Genomic DNA, 24954 nt, shown 5'->3' on the forward strand with positions numbered 1-24954 from the left:
TTGCTCCCCATACTCGGGCAGCCCATAGGACCCAGGTGCTGGGCTGGCTGGTGCCAGAAGCAAGACCAACAGGAAAGCGCCCAGCCCTCAAGAAGAACACACCCTGGAAGTTTTATTAGACAGCAGAGTGGCCCGAGAAAGGAAGTGATTAGCTCTGCTTTGGTGAGTCTGGGAGGGAGATGACATATTGACATAAACAAGGGAGCGCCTGGCTGTGCCAGGTGCGGGGTAAGGACTGCAGGCTCCTTCAGCCTGGAGACTGTGTCCCCCTCCCCATCCCCAGCTCTCGCTCAGTGTCTGACACGTAGGAGACACGCAGTCAATGCCTGGCATATGGATGAAGGTGGAGAATGACAGAATGACAGAATGGAGAATGACAGAATGCCACCCAGGCAACTGAACAGGTTTTTTGGTACGAGGGTCTGGTAGTTCCAGTCTCAGCGACTATTGCAGTTCAGTTACGTGCCTGGGAAATGGCATCTGCTGCTGCTCGTTGCAGTAGTTGGTACAAGCTGAGGGAAGGGGATCAAGTTAATAACCAGTCTTTCTTAGTGAAGAATAAAAGGGGACACTCTAGATGAGAGTTGATCGAAGGGAGAGACTGTGTCTCATCTCCCCTTGTCTCTCCAGCTATGGGCATCGGACCCAGAGCAGACACCACCAGGGGTCAGCCCACGTCTGTGGGTGTATGGATGGACGGATGGGTGATGGGAGGGTAGGTGAGTTTGTACATAGACAGGTAAGATGGACAGAAGGATGAAGAGCGGTGAAGGGAGAACAGGTGGATGGGTGGGTGGCAGGAGGGGCTGCATGGATTTGAAGTGAATGGAACAAACGCTCAGCCAATATCACCCTAAGGCAGCAGTTCCCAACTTTTTTGGCACCAGGCACTGGTTTCATGGAAGACAATTTTTCCATGGACAGGGGTAGGGGAACTGGAGCTCAGGCGGTGGTGATGTGAGTGATGGGTAGTGGCTGTAGCAGCTGTAAATATAAATGCAGCTTTGCTTGCTCATCCCCCTCGCACCTCCTGCTGTGTGCCCTCCCTCCTCTAAGTTTCATGGAAGACAATTTCCCACGGGCAGGTGGGGGTGGGCAGCAGACCTCTGCAGCTGGGTCCCTAACAGGCCATGGCCCAGGGCTGGGGACCGCAGCCCTGAGGCCTGCTCAGTGATTGCATAAATCAGAACGCTGCCTCGGAACAGAGCAGAAGCAGCTTTTCTAGAAAGCAGACTAACTTGAACTGGTACAAATGTAAGATCAAACAAGGATTTGTTTAGTTTGAGTAAAAGGCTGCAGGAAAAAAGTGGAGTAGAGGAAAGCGGAAGGACATCAGGAAACACAGCCAATGTGTACCTGGGGGGGACAGGAAAATACCATGTGACCAGCAAAAGGAAGAAGAAGGAAGAAGCAACAGCCGGCTCTTGTGCATTGGCAAAAACCCTGAGGGAGATAAAGCGTGGTCCTTGCTCAAATTCCCGTGGCTGGGGCAAGTGGCCGGGATGAGAAGAATATACACTTAATTTGTACTTAATTTCTTCCTCTCCTAATTCACACCGGCATCTCCAGCCCAGCCCCTCCCAGGAACGACCCCTCCTGGCCCATGTTCTCCTGGAGACACTGCATGTCTGCTCAAGTCTCTGCTCTCACCCCACCTTCCCAGGACCTCTTGCTCATTCCTTCCTTTTGCTCTAAAAAGAGATTAAGATCAAACTATTCTGTGGTCACCAGATGCTGTCTGTGCCCCTCCCAGACGCCCTCTACTGGGTTAACGCCAATTTCTCAGGTGCCGTGTTGGCTGCTAAAGGCTCACAACTGCCCCCTTTTTTGGGGAATGGTCTCGGCTGCCCGGATCGGCCTCTATCCCTGGTGGTGGTGGGGGTGGGGGAAGGGTGGAAGAGTGGTCAGCGACCGATGGAAAAACAAGCACCACATGTACTCACCATCAAATTTGTTTTAACTGACCAACACTTAAGTGCACATATAGTACTAACATTCATCAGGTGTCGGGCAGATGGAGGGATGGGGGGATGGGTATACACACACCTAATGGGTGCGGTGCCCACTGTCTGGGACATGGACACACTTGAAGCTCTGACTCAGGTGGGGCAAGGGCAATATACATAACCTAAACATTTGTACCCCCATAATATGCTGAAATAAAAAAAATTTTTAAATAAAATAAAATATAGTCTTCTTGTACGCAACAACAACAAACCATTTCTCGATGGGATTGTGACATGTGATGAAAAGTGGGTTTTATATGACAACCAGCAATGACCAGCTCAGTGGTTGGACTGAGAAGAAGCTCTAAAGCACTTCCCAATGCCAAACATGCACCCAAAAAAGGTCATGGTCACTGTTTGGTGGTCTGATCCACTACAGCTTTCTGAATCCGGGCGAAAACATTGCACCTGAAAAGTATGCTCAGCAAATGGATGACATGCACCAAAAACTGCAATGCCTGCAGCCGGCATTGGTCAACAGAAAGGGCCCACTTCTTCCCCACGACAACGCCCTACCACATATTGCACCACCAACGCTTCAAAAGTTGAACGGCTTGGGCTACGAAGTTTTGCCTCACCCCCCGCGTATTCACCTGACCTCTCGCCAACCGACTACCACTTCTTCAAGCATCTCGACAACTTTTTTCAGGGAAAATGCTTCCACAACCAGCAAGATGCAGAAAATGCTTTCTAAGAGTTCATCGAATCCCGAAGCACTGAAAGGCTACAGAAATAAACAAACTTATTTCTCATTGGCAAAAATATGTTGATTGTAATGGTTCCTATTTTGATTAACAAAGATGCGTTTGAGCTTAGTTATAATGATTTAAAATTCACGGTCCAAAACCACAATTACTTTTGCTCCAACGTAAATAGATAGTAGGATGGCTTCCTGGGCCAGTTATTGTAGCTAATGGGTTGGTTTGTTGGGCTGGCTGCTGCAGACTGTAGGTCAGAGTTCGATCTTTATCTATGGTCTGGCCATTGTTCCTTTGTATATTCAGTCTCTCAGTGTCTAGAAAATGTGAAATAGACCAATTGGATACTATATGGTCCTGAAGACATACGTTGGAATGTACGGAAACAAAATTTTGAGAGCTCTGTCTCCTGATAGAGGACACAAAGAGAACAGGAAGCTGGGGAAACCCAAGTCTCTTCGTTCATTCATTCATTCACTTGGCACATACATTCAGCAATTGTTTGTTGAGTGTTCCTGCTATTGTCCTAGGGCCTGAGGGTACAATGGGGGTCCTCTGGGAATGTACAGTTTCCAGGAAGAAGAAACACAGGTCACAGTGCCAGTACTTGAGAAAGTGGAACTTCCCTCAGTTGCGGATTGGGAGGATCCGGAGGAAGTAACACCTCGGCAGGCTCTTGAGTCAGGTGAAGGAGAAAAGGAAGTGAGTTCCGGGCAGTGGGTACAGCACAGGCAAAGGTTGGGAGGGGAGATGGAGTGTGTTTGATGGGACACACATGTGTGCTGTCTGTCCCAGACAGGCCGTGTTTAAGCCAGGCTTCCTCAGGTAGTTACAATTATGATGCCTTTTGCTTTCAAAAGCGTCACCCTAAGCGCGGGATGTGTGTGAGAAATATGAGGCTGGGGCCGTGGGGGGCAGAAGTGAGCTGCAGAGGTGGTCAGGGCCTCAAAGGCCACCTTACATACAGCTGGCCTTGGCCTCCAAGGCTGTACGGAGGGGAAGCTGGAAAAGATGGAAAGCCGTGTCTTACCTGACAGGGGCTCTGCCTGGCTGTGGCCTCATGTTGCCAAACCATAAATCTGGATTTCTCTAAGGAATCTCCCAATTTTAAAATATCAGCAACTAATCGAAACCAAACAAACAAGACCACTTGGGCCAAATAAAACCTGAGGTCTGGATCTGGCCCAAAGCTGCCTTTTGAAATCTCTTTTCTAAACTGGAAGTGGTTAAGAGCTAAGACTTTCTAAAAACAAAGCCTGTGTGTTTTTCCCTGGAAAAGGCACATGCACACCACGGGGCACACGCCTCTGGGACTGTCCCCAGAGAGGGGTGGGGGAAGACCATCCGGCACCTTTCTCATGCATCTGATTTCTCTATCACGTCATTCTGCCACCAGATAGGAAGGGACAAAGGGGTAGGATCCACTCCATGGTGTTCTCAGGGGTAGAGGATTAATCCTTGGCGACCAAACCAAGTGAGCGTGTCAGGAGGATCCTACAGGTGGAGAAAACATAACTGTGGCCTGTGCCCCCAACCAGGATGAGTAGAGGGGACACTCCCAGACTCTCTGTTTTGAGTGGTTCTATCATGAGTATTGATAAGAGAGAGGGGATTGAAACACTAGTTGGGGTAGCAGCACCATCAAGAACAAGTTCAGTTTCTTAAACAAGTAGGAAAGCAGAATCTCTGGGAAGGCAGTGATGTTAGTTACAATACAGAGTCAACCGCTGCATTGAAGGCTCAGAATAGCAATGTCTTCAACAAGATCAATGTTCATTTCTCTCTCCTGTAATAGCGTCGGAACATGGAGCCCAGGGCTAGCATGGTGGTTCTACAGAGTCAGAACTCAAGATCCTCTGTCCACTCTGGCATTGTTGCATGTTGCCCTCATCTGCAACATCCAAAATGGCACACCACACTCCAGCCCGTGGAAAGATGCTAAAGAGAAAAAGAGGACACCTTTTCTCAAAGGATCTGAATCCAAAGTTGTTCCCTTCACTTCTGCTCACAACCCATTAGCCAGAACCTAGCCCTGTGGCCACCCCAGCTGCAAAGTAGGCTGGGAAATGTGCTCTTTAACTGAGTGGCTATATGAGTTGCCCATTGCAACATAAGACACCACTGCAAAACACAGAGTATTGCAACATCAGCAATTTATTATTAATATTTCTCACAGTCGTGTGAGGTGACAATCTGGGCAGTTCTGTTGAACTCACCTTGGCTGCAGTCATTGGATGGCTGCACTAGTCTGAAAGGTCCATGGTGGCCTCCTGCATGCATCTGTCACTTGCAGTGGCTGTCAGCTGGGGCCTCAGCTGTCTCTTCCATGTTCCAAGAGGGGGCGGCCAAAAGCTACCAGGCTTCTTAAGGTCTAGGCTCCAGAACCCATGCAAAATTTCTACCACATTCTGTTGGTCAGATCTAGCCACAAGACCAGCCCAGATTCAAGGAAAGAGAAAAATAGGCTCTACCTATTTCTTGATGGTTGGAGCAGCAATTGTCGCTTTACAAAGGAGTGGGCCCAAGAAGGCACAATTCACTGGGTTCATAATTACAATCATCTACCATGGTGGCCCAGATAGGAATTCTACTACCAAGTAGAAAAAGGAGGATATAAACTGAAGGGATTTGGCCAGGCGCGGTGGCTCACACCTGTAATCCTAGCACTCTGGGAGGCCGAGGTGGTCGGATTACTTGAGGTCAGGAGTTCAAAACCAGCCTGAGCAAGAGCGAGACCCCATCTCTACTATAAATAGAAAGAAATTAATTGGCCAACTAATATATATAGAAAAAATTAGCCGGGCATGGTGGCGCATGCCTGTAGTCCCAGCTACTCAGGAGGCTGAGGCAGGAGGATTGCTTGAGTCCAGGAATTTAAGGTTGCTGTGAGCAAGACTGAGGCCACAGCACTCACTCTAGCCTGGGCAACAAAGCAAGACTCTGTCTTAAAGAACAAAACAAAACAAATAAACTGAAGGGATTTATTTATTCAGAAATTACAGATCTCCAAAAATAAGGACAAATGCAGAGATTTATGGTCCTGTTTATTGATAACTTTGTGGTCGTGCCAGGGTAATTTATCACTTGAAATGATTTACTTTTCTAACTCATCATAAAGCTCCTATCTGGCTGAATTCAACCTAAGCTTCTGATTCAAAGATGCCGACGTGAACTCTGAGCCTGCAGGATCTTAACTGTCCGCGCGAGGACAGGTGGCTGCTGGTACAGAGGCTCTCTCCCTTCCTGGATCAATTAAGGGTTTCTGGAGATATGAAGGACTTTTATCTTTCAACTGAAGGAAAAATAAAAATTCTTAACAGATATTACTTTTAAGTCAGAAGGGGAAATTTTGTAGAACCGTCTGAAAGTGACCATGTGATATGGCACCCCCAAGTATAAAAAGGGCCATTGTCTCACTAGTCACCTTTTCATGATGTCTTATCGCACTTTGAATAAAACTGAAACTTCTCACTCTGGCTTACAAAGCACTTGTGCTCCAACTCCTGGCCACTCTTCCAGCCTCACCTGTGTTCCCTTCTGCCTGGAAACCTGCCTCTACTTGAGTCAGGTGTCACCTCCCTTGGGGACCCTTCCTCCACCTCCCTAAGAAGGAGTAAGCCCTCCCCCCTCTGATCACATTTTGGACAGGTGTCCACCTAAACCATGATTTTCTGGTATTTCAATGAACATCATAAAATTGTCATTTTTGTCCCAAAAAATGTCAGCAATTTCATGTGGTCCAACTTAATATAACAGCTAAGTAACAGCCACCCTCTCACCACGCTCCCTCCTGCCTGCTGCAGGGCCCTTCCTCCGAAGCTATCAGGACAGTAAAAGAGAAAAGCTTTAGAGCTAGACAGAGCTTGGGTTAAATCCCAGCTCCGTTTCCTTCTTATCCAATGATCTCAGGCAACTGGTATGATCTACCTAAGCCTCAGTTTCCTCGGAAGTGAAATTCAGATAATAATAAATAGCAAGTGGCAGCCACTTGGCATGATTGCTGTGGAATTAGAGGGCTTACATGCTAAGGCCAAGGCAGTGGTTACAGTGTTTGCATAGCATGGGACATGGGCACTGGGGGTCCTCCCCCTGAGGAGAGAGGGCCACCTGGAAACAGCTGTCAAAACTGTACCCACATACATCCTTGGCAGCGAGTGCCTTATCCTCATGGGCCTTGCCGGGGCTGTGCTCGTCCACCAAGAGCAGCCTTCAGCCAATAACTCCGTGGAATTTGCATATAGGGACTCCCACTCCCTGCCACCTGGGGCATGCTAAGGTGCTTGTCCTCCACTATCTCCCAGAGCTGTCCAGTGGGACTGAGCCTCAGGGCCTCACAGCAGAGCCTCTGCTGATAACACACCCAGCTTTGGCTGCCTTCCCTTCCTCAGCCCACTCCCCCACCTCTCAGTATTTCCTGGGGCCTCGTCTTAAATAAACCTCTTTCACTCAAACTTTTGGGTTTGCTCCTGAGGGAACCCAAACTACTAAAAACATATCCCATAAATCATCCTTACACATATACAAAACAATGACATATTCAATTTATTAATTCAGCATTGTTTATAATAGTGAGAAGTTGGAAATAATATATAAAAAAAAAGATGGGTCAAAAACATCGCGATACACCCACACAATGGAAGACTACACAACTGTATAAAGGAATGAAAAAGTAATTTATGCATAGATGTGAAACAATGTGTGAGCTATATTAATGGCAAAAGCAAGATACAGAACAGTATAAAGTATGCTACCATTTGTGCAAACAACTGGTGTGTGTCTGTGTGTTTTGCACATGCACAGAATCTTCCGGAAGGAGACCCAGAAACACATGACCTTGACTGCCCCTGAAGAGGGGACTTGAATATCAGGGAAGGGAGACTTTCCACCATATACCCTTGAAAGTCTTTTGATTTTTGCACTATGGACAGGTTTATCAATGCAAAAAATAAACATAGCATGAAAACAATAAATACATAAAGGGAGATTTATCATTCCTCATTGGCCATCTTGGGCCCACCAGCTCTAGTGTGGGGTGGCTTTACACAGGCTCCTGTGCGCTGACGAGCTCCTGGTTCCACCCACGGCTTCTCCAGAGTCTCAGAGCTCGCTTGCGTGGGCTCCTGCAGGTCTGCCTGCGTGCCCACGAAGGGCAGTCTCACTTCCTCCAGCAGGGAGAGGTCCTCTTGCATTTCCCTTTATGTTCACCCACAAAAGCTGCCGTTACCTCTCCCAGAGGAAGGCCCAACAGCACCTTCACCCGCACACAAGGAAGCAAAGCAATTCCCCTCTGCCTGAGAAGTTGTACTGAAGACACTTACACACACCCAAGAGACATCTGAGTCGCACACACAACTTACACACACTCCTGCACACACTTGCACACACACAAATGGAAACCCAAGCAGGTCTTTTCCGAGTGAGACCTCGCCACCCTTCTCCTAATAGACATGTCTGCCAGCAGCCTGGGGGCCCGCACATTGGTCTGACTGGAGTCCTGCTTGCTGCAGGAGAGGGCCACGCCGTGGGGAAGGAGCTGTTACTCGGGTGGGGCCCCTTGGGGAGCAGCTTCGCTCATCATGTCCTTGTACTGTCGTTTGAAGAAGCCGAGCTGTTGGGGCAGAGACAGAGCGGTAAGGGCCACAGAAGCCTGGGGAGCGGGTGAGGGTCCTGCAGACCAGGAGCGGGGACAGAAGGACCAAAGGGCAAAGGATAAGGTGGCAGAGTGTAGACGAGACCTGGGGAAAGTGGGGCAGGAAGGGAAATAGCACCAATGTTGGGGCCCAGAAAGAAACATAAAATATAACAATAAGAAAAAGGAGCACTCCGTATATCGTGGTCATTCTGTAGCAGGGGCCGTTCGAAGTGCTCCAGCCACTCGCTCACAAAATGGGTGTTGATATTCTCACGTTACTGCTGAAGACACTGGGGCATAGAGAGGCTCTGGGACTTGCCCAAGGTCACACAGCGCTCCTGGGAGTTGAGCCCGGGAAGGGAGCTACTGAGGGAGAAGCAATGGGAGGGGGGGCAGCAGGGCAGTACCTTGTACAGCACGGCCGTGATGAGGGCCAGGAGCACCAGCCCCCCGATGGAGCTGCCCACGATGAGCGGCACAGGGTTGTGAACTTCATAGGGCTCCACTTTGGTCTCCGTCTGGGAAGGAAGAGGAGAAAGGGGGTGCATCAGGGGAGACAGACTCCAGCTTTCTGGAGGGCTCCCCAGTCCAGAACCCAGTGACGAACCCTCTGTATGTCCCCAATACCCCAGCCCTCACCCCTCCTCCTCCCCCAGCCCCTCCTCTCTCCCTCACTCTGTCTCTCCCCACTCCGCCCCAGATCTCCACAAGCCCAGCCCCCAACAGTCCCTCGGTGCCCAAGACAGATACCTGGGTCCTCAAGAACCCGCTCTGTCCCGCAAGCACGGCAAACACCGACTTGTCAAACAAGATCTCAGCTGTGCTCACGACCAGGAGGTGGTTGTGCGAAGTCTGCGGGGGAAAGCCAAGTGGGCGCTGAGGGCTCTGAGGTGCCACGTCTGTGCCCGGCACAGCCACAGGACCCCGCATACCTTGATGTACCAGTCAAACGAGAGGTTGCCTGTGAGGGTGACAGCCAGTTCTTCATTGCTGCTGAAGAATGGGATGTCGCACTGGATTCTCTGGCAGACAGCGACAGAGCAGTTCTGGAGAAAAGAGATGAGGAGGGAGGTGACAAGGAAGCTGGATGCAGAAAACACCTCCACGTGCTCGGAGAGACCAGACTGGGCTCCAAGGAGGGCACCTGGCTGGGGCCGAGTGTGGCTCCGAGGCAGGGGCCAGGCTGCTTCTCACCAGCACTGATGTCTTCTTAAGCTCAGCCAGGAAGTCCGAGCGAGGGGGGAGCTTCTCCTCGGTGAGGCAGGTGTTGGAGAGGTTCTGGGGAAAGAGAGATGCCGTGAGGAGAGAGAAACGAGGGCTCCTGGGTCCATGCCTGGGCGGAATGGGACAGCCTGGATCCGGGAGAGGGTCGGAAGTGTCTCCAAGATCCAGCAGAGGAAACAGACAGAGATTTTAGGAAAGATCAGGGCTGCGGGGAGGAGTTCAGCCCAGTTCTCAGCACAGCTGGACTCACCGGGGAGAAGGTGACCTGGGGACTGTCCCACACGGTCACCTGGTTCAGCTGGATGGGGACCCAGAAGACCACACTGATGGGGAGGCTCCTCTGCCCCAGGTTGCTGAACTACACCGGAGAGGGGTGAGGGTCAGGGTTCTGGCCTTTCCGCCCCCACCAGCCCCTGCCCTCGCCACCCCCAGCCCAGCACCCCTGGACGAGGCCTCGCAGGCCCGGCCTCCCGCCCCTCCCTGGGAGGCAGCCCAGAAACATGTGTTCAAGAGCCAGGCAGGCTGGTGTTAAGTCCTGGCTCTTCCACTTATTATTCCTCTTAGGGGTGAGACTTTGGACATGTTCTTTCATGTCCATGTCTCTGAGCCCCAGTTTCTTCATCTGTGGAACGAGGGTGACGACAGTGCCTCGCAGCATTGTCATGAAAATAAAATGAGTTCATTGTGCGCGTGTGTGAACACATCCACGTGTGCACAGGCGTGTGTGCTTGGGACTGTGCCTCGCACACAGGTGGCACTGTACACATGTGTCCCATCACTGTTTCTGCACCCTCTTCACACGGATTTTCCTCCCAGCCTCTTTCTCAGCACCTGGATGTCCCCACTCCCCACCTGATATTCATGCTGCAGAACCTTCCTGGTCTTCTCTGAGGCTGTGAAGTTGAGATATTTGGTAGAGAGCTCATGGCTGAAGGGAGAAAGAAGGGACAGGAGATGACAGAACATGAGGGGTGTCCTGGGACGGGGTCTCAGGCTAAATGTGTGAGGAGTGAACAGGCCCTGAGGGGGTGGGGTGGGGTGGTGTGCAGGGGTGGGGGGAGGGGGCAATGTGTGCCCGTGTGCTCCCCCCCACCCCCCAACACGCATTCAATACACACCCATGCACATATGCACACACGCGCACAGATCCTCTCATACAGGCACACACGCACACAGGCACAGACTCACACACACACACACACACACACAGACACACAGCTGGCCGAGTCCAGCCCAGTGGTGGAGGAGGCTCAGCGAAAGTCCTGGAAGCAGCACCTGACGACCGCCATGGAAACAGCATACTTCACGGGCAGCTCCAGCTGGAATTCGGTTTTGTTGGTCCTGGGCATGTTGTTCTCACTGGCGGGGAAGAGAGAGCCCTAGTCAGCTCTCGAGAACTGGAAATCAGCCTTTCCTCTTCCCTCTCCCTCACCCCTCACCTCCAGTCAATCACCAAGTGCTGTCACCTCTGGGCTCACACACCACTGTTCTCCAGCCCAGGCCCATCTCTACTCCCGGCTGTCTGCAGCAGCCTTCTTCCAACTGGTCCCCCAGATTCCAAGCTGCTCCCACCCCAATCTCCAGCCCTCCTGGAGAGTGATCTTTCTAACGTGCAAATGTGATTACGTCACTCCCATAAGCGAAACCACGGATTCCCCCACACCACCCATCAATTATTTTGTGATGTGACTCATCTCTCACCACCACCAGCTCCTTAAATCCTGCATTCTGTGCTGAGGCCATTCTTAAATACACTCTGATCTTTCCGGCCTCTGGGCCTTGTTTCCTTCCTTCCGTCTTCACGCTCACCCTCAGTTCATGCCTTGGCTTGGTGAACTTACAGCCTAAATATATTTTCTTCAGGAATCTTCTCTGAATGCCATGCTCCCAAGAATACCAGACATCCCCCATTTAATCTTTCATTTCATACTGCACTGCAACGGCCAGTTTTCTTGTCTATCTTTGACACTAAATTATAATCTCCGTGAGGGTAGGAACCACAGTTGGCTTGTCTGTCACTGTCCCACCAGCACTGGGCACAATACCCAGCACGTGGCGGGTGCTCAGTGGATGTTTGCTGAATGAACAAATGATCAGAAAGGAGAACCAGTGGGGAAAGGGCAAAGCCCCCCACCCCGGGGAAGAGTCTGGGGCCTCAAAGGGGCGAGTGCTTGTGGAAGGCTGGACACAGCGCACCTGGTCACATTGGCCTTGAGGAGCAGCTTGTTTCCAAGGGAAGCTTTAGAGTCCACATCAAACGTTACGTTGAAGGTGACCTGGCATTGGAGAAAGGAGAAAGAGTGATATGAATAGAGAGAAGGAACAACCCAAATGTCCTTCAACTGATGAATGGATAAATAAAATGTGGTCCACCCAAAAGACAGAATATTGTTCAGCAATAAAAAGAAATGAAATAGTGATGCACGCTGCAACATGGATCCTTGAAAACATTATGCTAAGTGAAAGAAGTCAGTCACAAAAGATCACATCCTGTACAATTCCGTTTTTATAAAATATCCAGAATAGGCAAATCTAGAGACAAAGTAGTTCAGCGGTTGCCTAGGGTAGGGCAGAGGGGAGGACAAAGGCTGATGTCCTAGAGGGGCAGGGTGTCTTTACGGCATAAAAAAGATGTTCTAAAATTGACCATGATGATGGGTACACAGCCCTGTGAATATACTAAAAGCCACCAATTGCGTTCTTCGTTTGGGTGAATTTTATGGTATGGGAATTATTCTTCAATAAAGCTGTTTTGTAGAAAGGAATTACTACTAGAAAGAAAAGAAAGAAGGAAAGGAGGAAAGGAAAAGAAAGAAAGAAAAGAGAAAGAAAGAGAGAGAGGAAGGAAGGAAGGAAGGAAGGAAGGAAGGAAGGAAGGAAGGAAGGAAGGAAGGAAGGAAGGAAGGAAGGAAGGAGAAAAGAAGAAAGCAAGAATGAATGAATGAAAGAAAGGATGAATGAAAGAAAGAGAGAGACAGGAGAGGAGAAGAATTCCAGAAGATGACAAAAGAGAAAGGAGAGGAGGAGCCGGTATGCTGACCTCCGAGTTGTCCGGGAAGATGGGGTTGTTTATGTTGCACCTGGTGCCCTTCTCGGCCCCAGGCTCTGCTGTGAAGGAGACAGACTCGCAGTTCAGGCGCCAGGAGCGCTGTGAGCGCTGGTTCTGGAAGGCAAGGGAGGCACAGGTGGTGATGTCAACCACCAGCCCTGGGCATGGAGACAGCGAAGGTCAGATGGAGCCCGAGAAGGGTTTAGTTACCTGGACTTCTGACAACTTCCGGTAGGACAAACCAGATGGGTGGACGAAGGTGACCTGAGTCCTGTAGGAGTCCTCGCCCTGGTTTCTCACAGTCACCGTCACGTTGAATTCCCGGGGACCACCCACCACCAGGGTGTCCAGGCTGTGGGAAGAACAAGACAGGCCATGAGGCGCTGAGGGCGTCCCTGTGGCACATCTGGCCTGACGGGAAGGAGATGTGGGCACTCGAGGAGAGATGACAGTAGATGGGGCAGCCACAAGGGACCCGGGACACACAAACACCGCCAAAGGGGCTTCTCTGTGCCAGGCTCCCTTGCACCTTGAACAGAGGACCATGTCGTGGTACAGGTTTGGAGGAGGCAATGAGGAAAAGCAACGCACTTCATAAAACTGAAGGTGATGCTGAGGTCATCCTGGCAGATGTTGTCATTGCCACAATTCTTCTCAAAGGGGAACTGTGAAATAAAAAATGTGATAAAATGAAAAGAAAGGAAATAATGAAATATTGTGAAATAAAACAATAAAATAAAATATTGAAATAAAATTATGTGAAAGAAAATAAAATGAGCTTCAGCACTCTTGGCCTCTGCTCCCTTCCATGCCCCTGCAGGAACCCAACTCCAGGACTCACCAGGGCTGTGAAGGATCTCTGAGCGTCCACAGCTAGGACTGGCCGAAGGTTCCCAAAAGAGGACAAAGGCATCCCCACCAGAGAGAAGTTGAGGCGCAGGGAGATGGGAGTCACTGACTCCTCTATACAATTCTGAGAGACAGCAGGGATTTGGGAATCTGCCCTGGTCAGCTTCGCAAGCCCAGCCCATTCTTGGAGAACCCCGAGTCTGGCCAGGCGCTACTCACCGGCAACTGTAGCTTCAGAACCTCGCATATCTGTGTCAGCCCAAAGGCCTGTTGCTGTCTGCGTGTACTGTTCTTTGTCTCATCAAAGACGGCACGGGACTTCTGGCGGCCAGAGTCCAGAGCCAGTTCGTAAGTGATCAAGCTCCGGATCTCTCCTGAAGGGGCAGGGTAGTGTGGTGGTGAGGAGCCCGAGCTTCGGAGTTAGACAAGAGTTTAGGCCCAGTTCCTCTGCTCCCCAGCTACATGACTCTGAGCATGTTATCTGACCTCTCTGAGTCTCAGTTCCCTATTTTTAAAGTGAGGATAATAATTATACCTTCCCAATGGTGAAAATAAAATGAAATAGTGCCTATAAAGCACAGTGCTCAATGAATGGTAGCTAGTTTGTTACATGGTAGAAAACTAATTCTATTTTTCTGGCTGCTTTAAAGTTTTTTTCCCTTTGTCTTTGGTTTTAGGGACTTGACTATAGTGTGCCTTCATATGAAAATTTCCTTTATATTTATCCTGCTTTGATTTTGTAAAGAATCTTGATATCATTCTTCAGTTTTGAAAAATTCTTAACCATTATTTCTTTAACTATTAGTTTTTTCTTATTTCCCTCTCTCTCACTTTCTTCCCCCTACTACCTGAGCTTTCTGTAATTCCAGTTACATGGTTATGAGATATTTCACCATATCTCATATGCCTCTTATGACATTTTTCAGTATTTTCATCCTTTTTCCTCTCTCTGTGTTAATCTGGATACTTTCAACTGACTTGTCTTTCAGTTCACTAATTCTCTGCTCTTCTTCTAATCTGCTACTAAATCTATTTACTGAATTCTTAATTTGTCATTGTACTTTTCAGTGCACATTTTCCACGTGACTCTATTTTATAAATTCTAGGTCTTTGCTGAAGTTCTCCATCTTTTCCTTTTTTCCTTGAAGATATGAATTATAGTTACTTTTTAAAAATTCCTATCCAATCACTCTAATTTCTGAATCACCCATGAGTCTATTTCTATTGTATATTGTTTCTCTTGGTTGCTTATCCATTGTCTCAACGAAAAGACCAAGTTGTTTTACAAAGGTCCCTCTCAAATCTCTGTCTTCTCAGCACTGAGAAACTGATGAATTCTCTGCTTGACTCTTTACTTTTAAGTTGCTGTTTTCTGGCCAGGCCAGTAGCTCACACCTGTAATCCTAACACTCTGGAAAGCTGAGGCCGGAGGATCGCTCAAGGTCAGGAGTTCGAAACCAGCTTGAACAAGAGCAAGAACCCATCTCTACTAAAAATAGAAAGAAATTAGCTGAACAACTAAAAATATATAGAAAAAATTAGCTGGGCATGGTGGCACATGCCTGTAGTCCCAGCTACTTGGGAGGCTGAGGCAGAAGGATTGCTTGAGCCCAGGAGTTTGAGGTTGCTGTGAGCTAGGCTGATGCCATGGCACTCTATCTGGGCAACAGAGTAAGACTCTATCTTAAAAAAAAAAAAAAAAAAAAGTTGCTGTTTTTTACTGGGTTTCTTGCAATATTGATCTGCACATTCACAGCTTAAGAGTTGGCCAATGACTTGAGACGAATTTTTATGTAAATTCTGAGGTAACTTCTCTGCAATTCCCTGATCTCCAAGATTTACTTTTCTCTTAATTTCTAGCCATACTGACTGCCCTAATCTCTAACTTATATTTCCTCATCCCAGTAAGACTGCTGCTAGAAAGTTTTGTGTTTTTTTTTTTTTTTTTTTTTGTAGGGGGAGAGATGGGTCTCACTATGTTGCCAGGCTGGCCTCAAACTCCTGGGTTCAAGCAATCCTCCCACCTCAGCCTCCTGAGTAGCTGGGACTACAGGACTGCCTCACTATGTCTACCTAGTAATTATATCTCCTCTTGCTATTTCTTTCGAGTGCTGCCATTATTATTCTCCCACCCCAAGCACAATTCCATTCTTTGAGAATAGGGACAAGGGAGGAAGTCAGGTTACTGATGATAAAATGCATATCTGAATACTTTGTGAATTTGGGTTTAGCTCACCAGCTCAGTCTCCCCAAATGAGTTTTCTCTCAGTTCATTTTTTAAAAATCTGGTTTGTTCACAAGTGTAGGGTGCTCAATTCTATGGAGAACTGAGAGAATAAGGAAATACCACATGGTCACTTCTTTAGTGGGATTTGCTGGGCTTCCAGCCAGCAGGGAAATAGCCTGCTCACTCTGGTCAAGCTCAGAGAAGGCTGCCAGAGCCAGTGAGAACTTTGCATGGGACTGCCAGAAGGCCAGACAGAGCAGACTGAGCCACGAATCTTCCTTGAGACTTACCCACCAAGCCTCACCTTCTCTTAGCCGATCCCTTGTGCTCTTGCTGACACGGAGGCAGACTCTGACCTCCCCAGCGTCCCGGCTTTTTGCCGCCTGTTCATTACACTCAAATACACTCCTTGCCACTTCCCTGGGTGTGAACTCCATGGTCACCCCAACTCTCAGCACTGGCTGGGACCTGCAAGGACACCAGAAAACCATCAGGGGCCTTCAGACAGCAAAGAACCTCCTGCAGAGGAGAATACTTGGTCTGCTCCAAAAGGAATTCTCACCTCAGCAGCAGTACCTGCCCCTGGGCCCCTATAGTCAGGTCCACCAGTCCGTCCATTGTGAGGTCCTGGCCCCCGCTCAGTGACTGGCCAAAATACTGGAGACTGGGAGAGAGCTGGGAGCCTGAGATCCTCTGAGGGTAGAAAAGAGAGGAGAGAAAGGGAGTGGGAAAGAATAAGCAGGTGTGTGACTCAGTCGCCCAAGGTGACCCAAATACACGTTCTCTGAGCTCCTACTCGAGTCTCATCTCCTAACTAACCAAAGAATTAGGAAAACTTAGAACTTATCGAGGAATTATTCACCTTTAGACTATAACCTCCAGATTATACCCAAAATTTATATTAACTACCTGTGTCTTCCAGGTAAAACAAACAGTTGTACAGGAAAAAGTGAAGGTATATTATTTGGTTCAGCTGAGTCTCACTTACATGGTTAGAATAATGCACTCAATATTGATCTAACCAAAATTATCATATAAATATTAATAAGAGGAGTGAATGGGAGGTAAAAGGGATGCTAATGTGTGGGAGACTGAAAGAGAACTCAATCCTTACCTCCCCTAGTAGACAGGCAGTGCTAAAACAAAAATCAAGAAGTAGCAAAATAACCATGTTATTTGGACACATGGAGAATAATTGAAAGAGCTGAAAGTGGTTTCCTCAAGAAAAGGGGAAATAAAGCAGAAATCATAGTGTGTATGGAAATTGTTGTCTTTCATAATGAGTCTTTTAGAGCTATTTTGACTCTTTGAACTATGTGCAAGAGCAACACTGAAAACAGTAACAGCCAAAAACTAAATTTAAAAGTGATTTTGTCGTGTACTTAGTGCCAGTGAACTGTACATTTACAAAAGGTTAAGATGGTAAATTTTACATCATGCGTATTTTACCACACTTTATTTAAAAAGTGATTTTGTAAACTGAAAGGAAGGATGAGGAAGCATGGGATACTGGAAATGTTCCATATCTTAATCTAAGTGGTGGCTGCCTGGGCTTGCTGATATGTAAAAATTTATCACTCACGATTTGTGTGTTGACTGCATACATTACACCTCGAATTTTTTTAAGAAAAATGTATGCTATTCTGTGGGAAGGAAGTTTTATTTTGAAATGATGTATAATGTGGTACTTGGAGATCGATATAGCATATTTGCTTGTCCAAGCACTGACACCCCTAGTCCTAATTACAGAAGAAAAGCAAGTAAAAATTTGCAAACAGCAGGACAATAGGATATTATGATCCTTTCTGTATTTGTTTTATTCCCAAAGTCTGTGTGTGTGTGTTCATGCACACTCATGTGGGCATATAAAGTACCCTCCCTTAGCTTTGTCTTCTTTTGAACGGTAAGTTATGCTGGGGGTAGTGGAGGGAATTAGGACTTTCATTGTTCACTTTAGACTCATAAATATATGTATAACAAGCATGTAAGATTTTGTAATAAAAATAAAATAAAAGTCAAAGCCTTCAATCTCCATTCACACAAAGAAACAGAACAACATGTTCCAGTGAAGAGAAGCTTAATTACAATATTTATGCAATTTTAGAAAGAGGCTTTGCCACATAGAGAAAAGGTGGTAAGGTAGTGGTTCTCAGCCCTAGCTGTACCTAAAGAGCTTGTAAAATACACTGGGGCTCACATAGTATATTATTACATTTATATGAAGTTCTGGAATGGGCAAAACTAATCTAAGATGGAAAATAATCAGAACAGTGGTTGCCCTTGGGATGGAGGTGAGGAAAGGAACTGACTAGCAAAGAGCAAAAGAGAACTTCCTGGGTTGGTAACCATATTCTGTATCTTGATAAGAGTGTGGGTTACACAGTTTTAGGCATTTGTCCAAACTCACTGAATAGTTAAAGATTTGTGCATTTCCTATCTATAAATTTTATCTTAAAATAATTGTAAACAGATATTTAATTTGAGGTAATAATATACATACTGAAGTACTTAGGGATAAATTGGACTGATGCTGCAACCTACTTTGAAATTCACTAAAAGATAAGATGGGGAATGACATCAGCAAGATGGCAGAATAACAGTTCTCTAGCTTCACTTGCCCCCTACAGAAATCCAGCAATTAACTATCGGCAGGCAAGAATGCCATCATTAATACCCCAGAACTCAGGAGTGAGGCTGAGACATCTGCTTGGACCAGAGAACTGAGAAAAGTTGCGATCAAACAGTAAGAAGAATAGTTTTCTTTGACTGTGATGCCCCTCCCCCAAGCCATCACAGAGCCACACACAGAGAATTCCTCTGCGTCCACAATTTCTACAGTGGGAAAAGTGAGTTGGAGTCAGACACCCAGCTTCCCCACCAGTCTGGGACCCTTCACAGGAGGCTCACTCCTATCTTATTCCACACTGGGAGTGCTGGCAAGACTACACCATCTGGGGTCAGTTAGGAATAAAGAACGTTGGTGGAACTCACAGTTATCAGTGTGTGGATTTCTGCATTCTGGCCAATGGAGGGGCCATACCAGAGAAACTAGCCAACTTCATCACACTTCAGGAAACATGGTCCATGGGTCATCCAGGATTGAATCCCTAGCCAACTTCCCTACACAGCCTGAGTGCTCTCATTAAGTCTTCCCCAAGTTAAGAGGCAACTATAGGTCAGCAATTACCCACAGAGGGAGCAGTGGGCCCCGCCCAACCCTAGCAGTGAATAGGTGATCCATCTAAGCCCTGGTGCTCCTGCTGAATCTTCCTCAAGCCTCAAGCCTCAAGAGGCAACTGCAAGTCAGCTATTACTTCAAAGAGAGTATTTGATCCCACCCAACCTCAGATGCTGAGTGGTGACTCCACCAAATCTGTCACTCTCTTTAAGCCTACCCTAGGCCAGAAGGGAAGCCTAAGTCCACATATGTCTGTAGAGGATAGCCTCTGACATTGCCCACCCCACATGGCTGAGCCTCAGAGTCCGTCCTGCAGTGTTCCACAACTATAGATTCCAGACAACAGTACTACCCAGCCAAGAAAGACAACCTGAAACCATGCCCAGTTAGAGACATTCACAAAGTCTAGCCAGCATTCCCACAGGACAGCAGAGTCCAACCAGTGGTCTCACCAGACTGTGGAGCACAGCTAGCAGTTCCATTGGACTTCAGAGCACAGGAAGCAATCCAGCCCAACTACAGTAACTGACATCAAGGTCTGCCTGTCTAGGGTTGCTACCAGTCAGCCCATCCAAAATCCCAGGCTACATTAAATAATAAAGGTCTATGACCACCAAAGAAGAACTTCAAAGGGCAGAAGAGGTGGTCATCTCCTCAAATGTATAAGCATCAATTTAAGAGCACTAGGATTATAAAAAAAAATCAGAAAAATATGACACCACCAAAAGAAACTAATAAAGCTCCAATAATGTAATCAGAAGACATGGAGATGAATGAAATGACTGACAAAGAATTCAGAGTAATCCTCTTAAAGAAGTTCAGGCAACTACAACAAATACAGATAGAAAATCAAATAAAATTTGGAAAATAATTTATGAACAAAATCAGAAGTTTGACAAAGAAATAGAAATCGTTTTTAAAAACTAAATAGAATCCTAAGGATAAAGAACTTAATAACTGAGCTGAAAATTTCAATAGAAAGCTCAACAGCAGACTTGATAAAGCAGAAGAAAGAAACAGTGAACTTGAAGACAGGATATTTGAAATTATCCAATCAGAGACAAAAAAAGTAAAAGAAAAGATATAGAAGGCCTTCCGGAATTAGGTGATACCATCAAGTGAACCAGCCTTCACATAATAAGAGTTTTAGAATGAGAAGAGAGAAGAAAAGGCCTAGAAAGTATATTTAAGGAAATAATGCCAAAAATTTTCTAAAGCTGGGGAAAGACAACAAAATCCAGGTACAGGAAGCTCAGAGGTCGTCAATCAAATTCAACCCATAGAGGAGTTTACCAAGGTACATCATAATTACATTACCAAAAATCAAAGGCAAAGAATACTGAAAACACCAAGAAACATATCACATTCAAGGGATTCCTAACACAGCTTTCAGCAGATTTCTCAGCAGAAACCCTATAGGCCAGGGGAGGATGATAAATTCTAAGTGATGAAGGAAAAAAAATAAATGTCAGCCTAGAATACTTTACCTGGAAAATCTATCCTTCAGACATGAGAGAGGAATAAAAATTATTCCAGACAAACAAAAGCTAAGGGAGCTCATCACCACTACACCTGCTTTATAAGTATTGCTAAAGGGAATTCTTTCAGCTGAAACAAAAGTCTCCTAATTAATAACAAATAATACATAAAAGCAAAAAAACTCAATGGTATAAGTAATACATAGTTATACTCACAATTCTCAAATACTAAAAGGGTCGTGTGTAAAGTAATTTTAATCCTACTAGGAGACTTAAAAGATAAAACTATTAAAAACAACTTTAGGCCAGGCACAGTGACTCATGCTTGTAATCCTAGCACTCTGGGAGGCCGAGGTGGAAGAATCACTTGAGGTCAGGAGTTTGAAACCAGCCTGAGCAAGAGTGAGACCTCATCTCTACTAAAAATAGAAAAATTAGCTGGGCATTGTGGCACACACCTGTAGTCTCAGCTACTTGGAAAGCTGAGGCAGAGAATCTCTTAAGCCCAGGAATTCAAGGTTATAGTGAGCTATTATCCTGCCACTGCAGTCCAGCCTGGGTGACAGAGCAAGACCCTGTCTCAAAATATTAAAAAAATAAAATAGAATTAATAAAAATAGAATAGAATTTAATAAAAAATTAAAATAGAATTAAAAAAATAAAATAGACTATGATCCACCCATCTGGGTATATATCCAAAGGAAACAAAATCAGTATGTTGAAAAGATATCTACACTCCCACATTCATTGCAGCATTATCCACAATAGCCAAGACATGAAATCAACCTAAGTGCCCATTAATAGATGAACGGATAAAGAAAGTGTGGTGTATACATGCATGATGGAATACTATCCAGCCTTTAAAAGAGAGGAAATGCAACAACATGGATGAGCTTGGGGACATTATGCTAAGTGAAATAACCCAAGCACAGAAAGACAAATAGTGCTTGATCTCACTTATATGTGTGCTATGGTTTGAATGTTTGTCTCTTCCAAGACTCATGTTGAGACTTAATCCCCAATGTAACAGTAGTAAGAGGTAGGGCCTTTAAGAAGTGATTGGGTCATGAGGGCTCTGCCTTCATGAATAGATTAATCCATTTATGCATTAACAGATTAATGGGTTATCGCAGGAGTGGGTTAGTTTCCTGAGAGTGAGTCTGTTATAAAAGCCAGTTTAGTTCTCCCTTGTGTGCCCCTCTTGTCCTATGATGACTTCTACCATGTTGTGACACAGCAAGAAGGCCCTTGCCAGGTGTAAGCATCATGCTCTTGGACTTCCCAGCCTCCAGAACTTAGAAATAGATATATGTTCTTTATAAATTACCCATTCTCAGATATTCTGTTATAGCAACATACAACAGACTAAGACAATGCGAGATCTTAAAAATTTGAATTTATAGAAGTAGAGAGTAGAATGTTGATTACTGGAGACTTGGGGAGAGGGGTATGGAGAATGGGGAGATGTTGGTTAAAGGGCACAAAGTTTCAGCTAGACAGGAGGAATAATTTTTTGAGATCTATTACACAGTATGGTGACCATAGCTAATAACCATGCATTGTATATTTCAAAATTGCTGAAAGAATAGATTTCAAATGTGCTCACTACAAAAAAAAATAAGTGCTCGAGGTGATGAGTATGTTAATTAGCTTGATATAATCATTTTACAATGTATACATATATTAAAACATCACATTGTACCCCACAAATATATACAATTCTGAATATTATTTGTCAATTAAAAATAAAAATTTAGGCCGGGTGCGGTGGCTCATGCCTGTAATCCTAGCTCTCTGGGAGGCCGAGGCGGGTGGATCGTTTGAGCTCAGGAGTTCGAAACCAACATGAGCAAGAGCGAGACCCCGTCTCTACTATAAATAGAAAGAAATTAATTGGCCAACTAATATATAGAGAAAAAATCAGCCGGGCATGGTGGTGCATGCCTGTAGTCCCAGCTAATCGGGAGGCTGAGGCAGGAGGATCGCTTGAGCCCAGGAGTTTGAGGTTGCTGTGAGCTAGGCTGATGCCATAGCACTCACTCTAGCCTGGGAAACAAAGCAAGACTCTGTCTCAAAAAATAAAATAAAATAAAAATAAAAATTTAAATCAGAAAAATAGTTGCATTTCTATACACTAACAATGTGCTACCTGTAAAGGAAATCTGGAACATAATTTCATTTACAACATTATGAAAAAGAATAAAATACTTATGAATAAACTCAAACTTAGGAAGTAAAAGATTTGTATGCTGAAAACTACAAAATGTTGATTAAAAGATTTAAAAAGTCACAAACAAATGAAAAGATATCCTGTGCCCGTGGATTGGGAGAATTCATGTTAAAATGTCTACAGATTCCATGCAATTCCTACCAAAATTTCAAAGGCATTTTTTACAGAAATAGAAAAAAATACTATTAATAAAATTCATGCGGAACCACAAAGACCACTAATAGCCAAATCAATCTTGAGAAAGTACAAAGGTGGAAGCATTGCTTTCTGATTTTAAAATATGTTACAGGGCCCACATGCACAGCCCCACACGTGAGCAAAAGTCCTGGAGGCGGAGCTGAGACACCAGTGCTGCTATAGGAGCCAGGACCCAACCAGCACTGCTCCCGCACCCCGGTGGCCTCCCCAGCCCCAGAGCCTGAGATGGCCCTGCATGAGAATGCCAAGGGCCACACGGCTGTAGCAGCAGCAGCCATAGGTCCCTGGAAAGGAAAAAAAGCACAAAGAACACAGAATGGGAGGAAAGGAGAACTTTCTAGAAGTTCAATCTTTTCCTGGTTCATGGACATTGCATTGCTGGGAGTCTGGACATCAGCAGCTGTCCTTCGTCTGATTTTGTTGATTATAAGGTAGTTCTAGGAGAACTAGGAGTCTAGGATGCTGCTGAATGAAGGAAATTTTGATGTGGACAATGATTAAGTTGTATTAGGACTTAAAGAAAGATCTGCTTCAAAGCCAACAGTCCGGCCGGGAGTGGTGGCTCACATCTGTAATCCTAGCACTCTGGGAAGCCGAGGCAGGAGGGTCATTTGAGCTCAGGAGTTCGAGACCAGCCTGAGCAAGATCGAGACCCTGTCTCTAATACAAATAGAAAGAAATTAATTGGCCAACTAAAAATATATAGAAAAAATTAGCGGGGCATGGTGGCGCATGCCTGTAGTCCCAGCTACTCGGGAGGCTGAGGCAGGAGGCTCACTTGAGCCCAGGAGTTCTAAGTTGCTGTGAGCTAGGCTGACACCATGGCACTCTAGCCAGGGCAACAGAGTGAGACTCTCTCTCTCTCTCAAAAAAAAAGAAAAGCCACAGTCCCACCAGAAGGTGGTGAGACGGGCAAGTTCCTTTGCCGGCAGAGCCCAAGAATACGGAAGATGAAGTAAAAGAACAAATGTAGTTCCTTCTCCAGAAAACAATACACACAGAACATGGAGAAGACCTGCGACAAGAAGAGGATGCAGCAGCAGGAGATCCACAACCAGAGGATGACAATTTCTTTACATCAAGTGATGTAGATGGTAGATTTGAAACCCTGGAACATTTCATGAAGAAAGTGAGAATAATTACCATGTAGAAGCAAGTCCATTATCATGGGACCAGGACTATAATCAGGAAATGGATGAGATAATGTATAAACAAGAAAACCCAGATTCCAGTGGACCAAGTAGTGGACGATGAAAGATCGCACTATGGTGCAGATGTCATAGCACATCAACACGAAGGCAAACATTAATATTAACCTTTGAAAAATGAAGGGATAGAAATTTCAGATAATGCTGTAGATGACTCAAACATAACTTAGAATAAATAAGTGTTGCCCCTGCGTAGGAACAACAGGAAGTACCACCAGATACTTAAAAGGTCACCCTATACTCCAAAAGATGGCTGTGGTCGATCTTATGAAGTAATTACTGAGCAGATGAAGATCTTTGGGAATGAATATGAAAGATATATATATTTTTTGAGACAGAGTCTTGCTTTGTTGCCCAGGCTAGAGTGAGTGCCGTGGCGTCAGCCTAGCTCACAGCAACCTCAAACTCCTGGGCTCAAGTGATCCTTCTGCCTCAGCCTCCCAAGTAGCTGGGACTACAGGCATGCGCCACCATGCCCGGCTAATTTTTTCTATATATATTAGTTGGCCAATTAATTTCTTTCTATTTGTATTAGAGATGGGGTCTCGCTCTTGCTCAGGCTGGTTTTGAACTTCTGACCTTGGGCAATCCACCTGCCTCTGCCTCCCAAAGTGGTAGGATTACAGGCGTGAACCACTGTGCCCAGCCTTAAATGAATTATAGCCCACTGGCATTTTAGTGCATTTTTTTTTAGAAACAAAAATTACATATAATGTCACATTCCTTCATGTCCTTTTTCTTTTCTTTCTTTCTTTTTGTTTTTTTTTGAAACGGAGTCTCTCTTTCTCACTCAGCCTGGAGAACAGTGACATATATTAAATGGCTCACTGCAACCTCAAACTCCTGGGCTCAGGAGTCCATCCTCCTGCCTCAGCCTCCCAAGTAGCTAGGACTACAGACGTACGCCACCACACACAGCCCATTTTTAAAACTTCTTTTTGTAGAGATGTAGTCTCGCTATGTTGCCCAAGCTGGTC

The 24954-nt window shown here is 46.0% G+C and overlaps 2 protein-coding genes and 1 pseudogene across 4 annotated transcripts in view; 1 reads left to right on the plus strand and 2 right to left on the minus strand.

Annotated features, from left to right (window-relative positions):
* The window catches only part of LOC105871034 (integrin alpha-D-like), a 49606-nt gene extending 41713 nt beyond the window's left edge, over positions 1–7893 (minus strand). Inside the window, exon 1 of the mRNA XM_075994862.1 lies at positions 7747–7893. Within this exon, the coding sequence (XP_075850977.1) occupies positions 7747–7893 (147 nt within the window). The remainder of the gene's footprint in view (positions 1–7746) is intronic.
* Positions 7224–24954, minus strand: part of ITGAM (integrin subunit alpha M) — a 43465-nt gene continuing 25734 nt past the window's right edge. For all 3 annotated transcript variants that reach the window (XM_012764131.3, XM_012764132.3, XM_075995404.1), the window contains 16 exons: positions 16248–16378; positions 15990–16153; positions 13678–13832; positions 13451–13582; positions 13201–13274; positions 12820–12961; positions 12601–12723; positions 11757–11836; positions 10836–10919; positions 10413–10488; positions 9811–9918; positions 9531–9614; positions 9269–9382; positions 9087–9188; positions 8744–8854; positions 7224–8312 (listed from right to left, as the gene is read on the minus strand). In XM_012764131.3, the coding sequence (XP_012619585.2) occupies positions 8241–8312; positions 8744–8854; positions 9087–9188; positions 9269–9382; positions 9531–9614; positions 9811–9918; positions 10413–10488; positions 10836–10919; positions 11757–11836; positions 12601–12723; positions 12820–12961; positions 13201–13274; positions 13451–13582; positions 13678–13832; positions 15990–16153; positions 16248–16378 (1752 nt within the window). In that variant the 3' untranslated portion in view covers positions 7224–8240. The remainder of the gene's footprint in view (positions 8313–8743; positions 8855–9086; positions 9189–9268; positions 9383–9530; positions 9615–9810; positions 9919–10412; positions 10489–10835; positions 10920–11756; positions 11837–12600; positions 12724–12819; positions 12962–13200; positions 13275–13450; positions 13583–13677; positions 13833–15989; positions 16154–16247; positions 16379–24954) is intronic.
* LOC109729608 (aspartyl/asparaginyl beta-hydroxylase pseudogene) lies at positions 22995–24203 on the plus strand (annotated as a pseudogene).

The sequence above is a fragment of the Microcebus murinus genome, chromosome 19 (genome assembly GCF_040939455.1).
Source record: "Microcebus murinus isolate Inina chromosome 19, M.murinus_Inina_mat1.0, whole genome shotgun sequence".
In the NCBI taxonomy this organism is placed as follows: Eukaryota; Metazoa; Chordata; class Mammalia; order Primates; family Cheirogaleidae; genus Microcebus; species Microcebus murinus.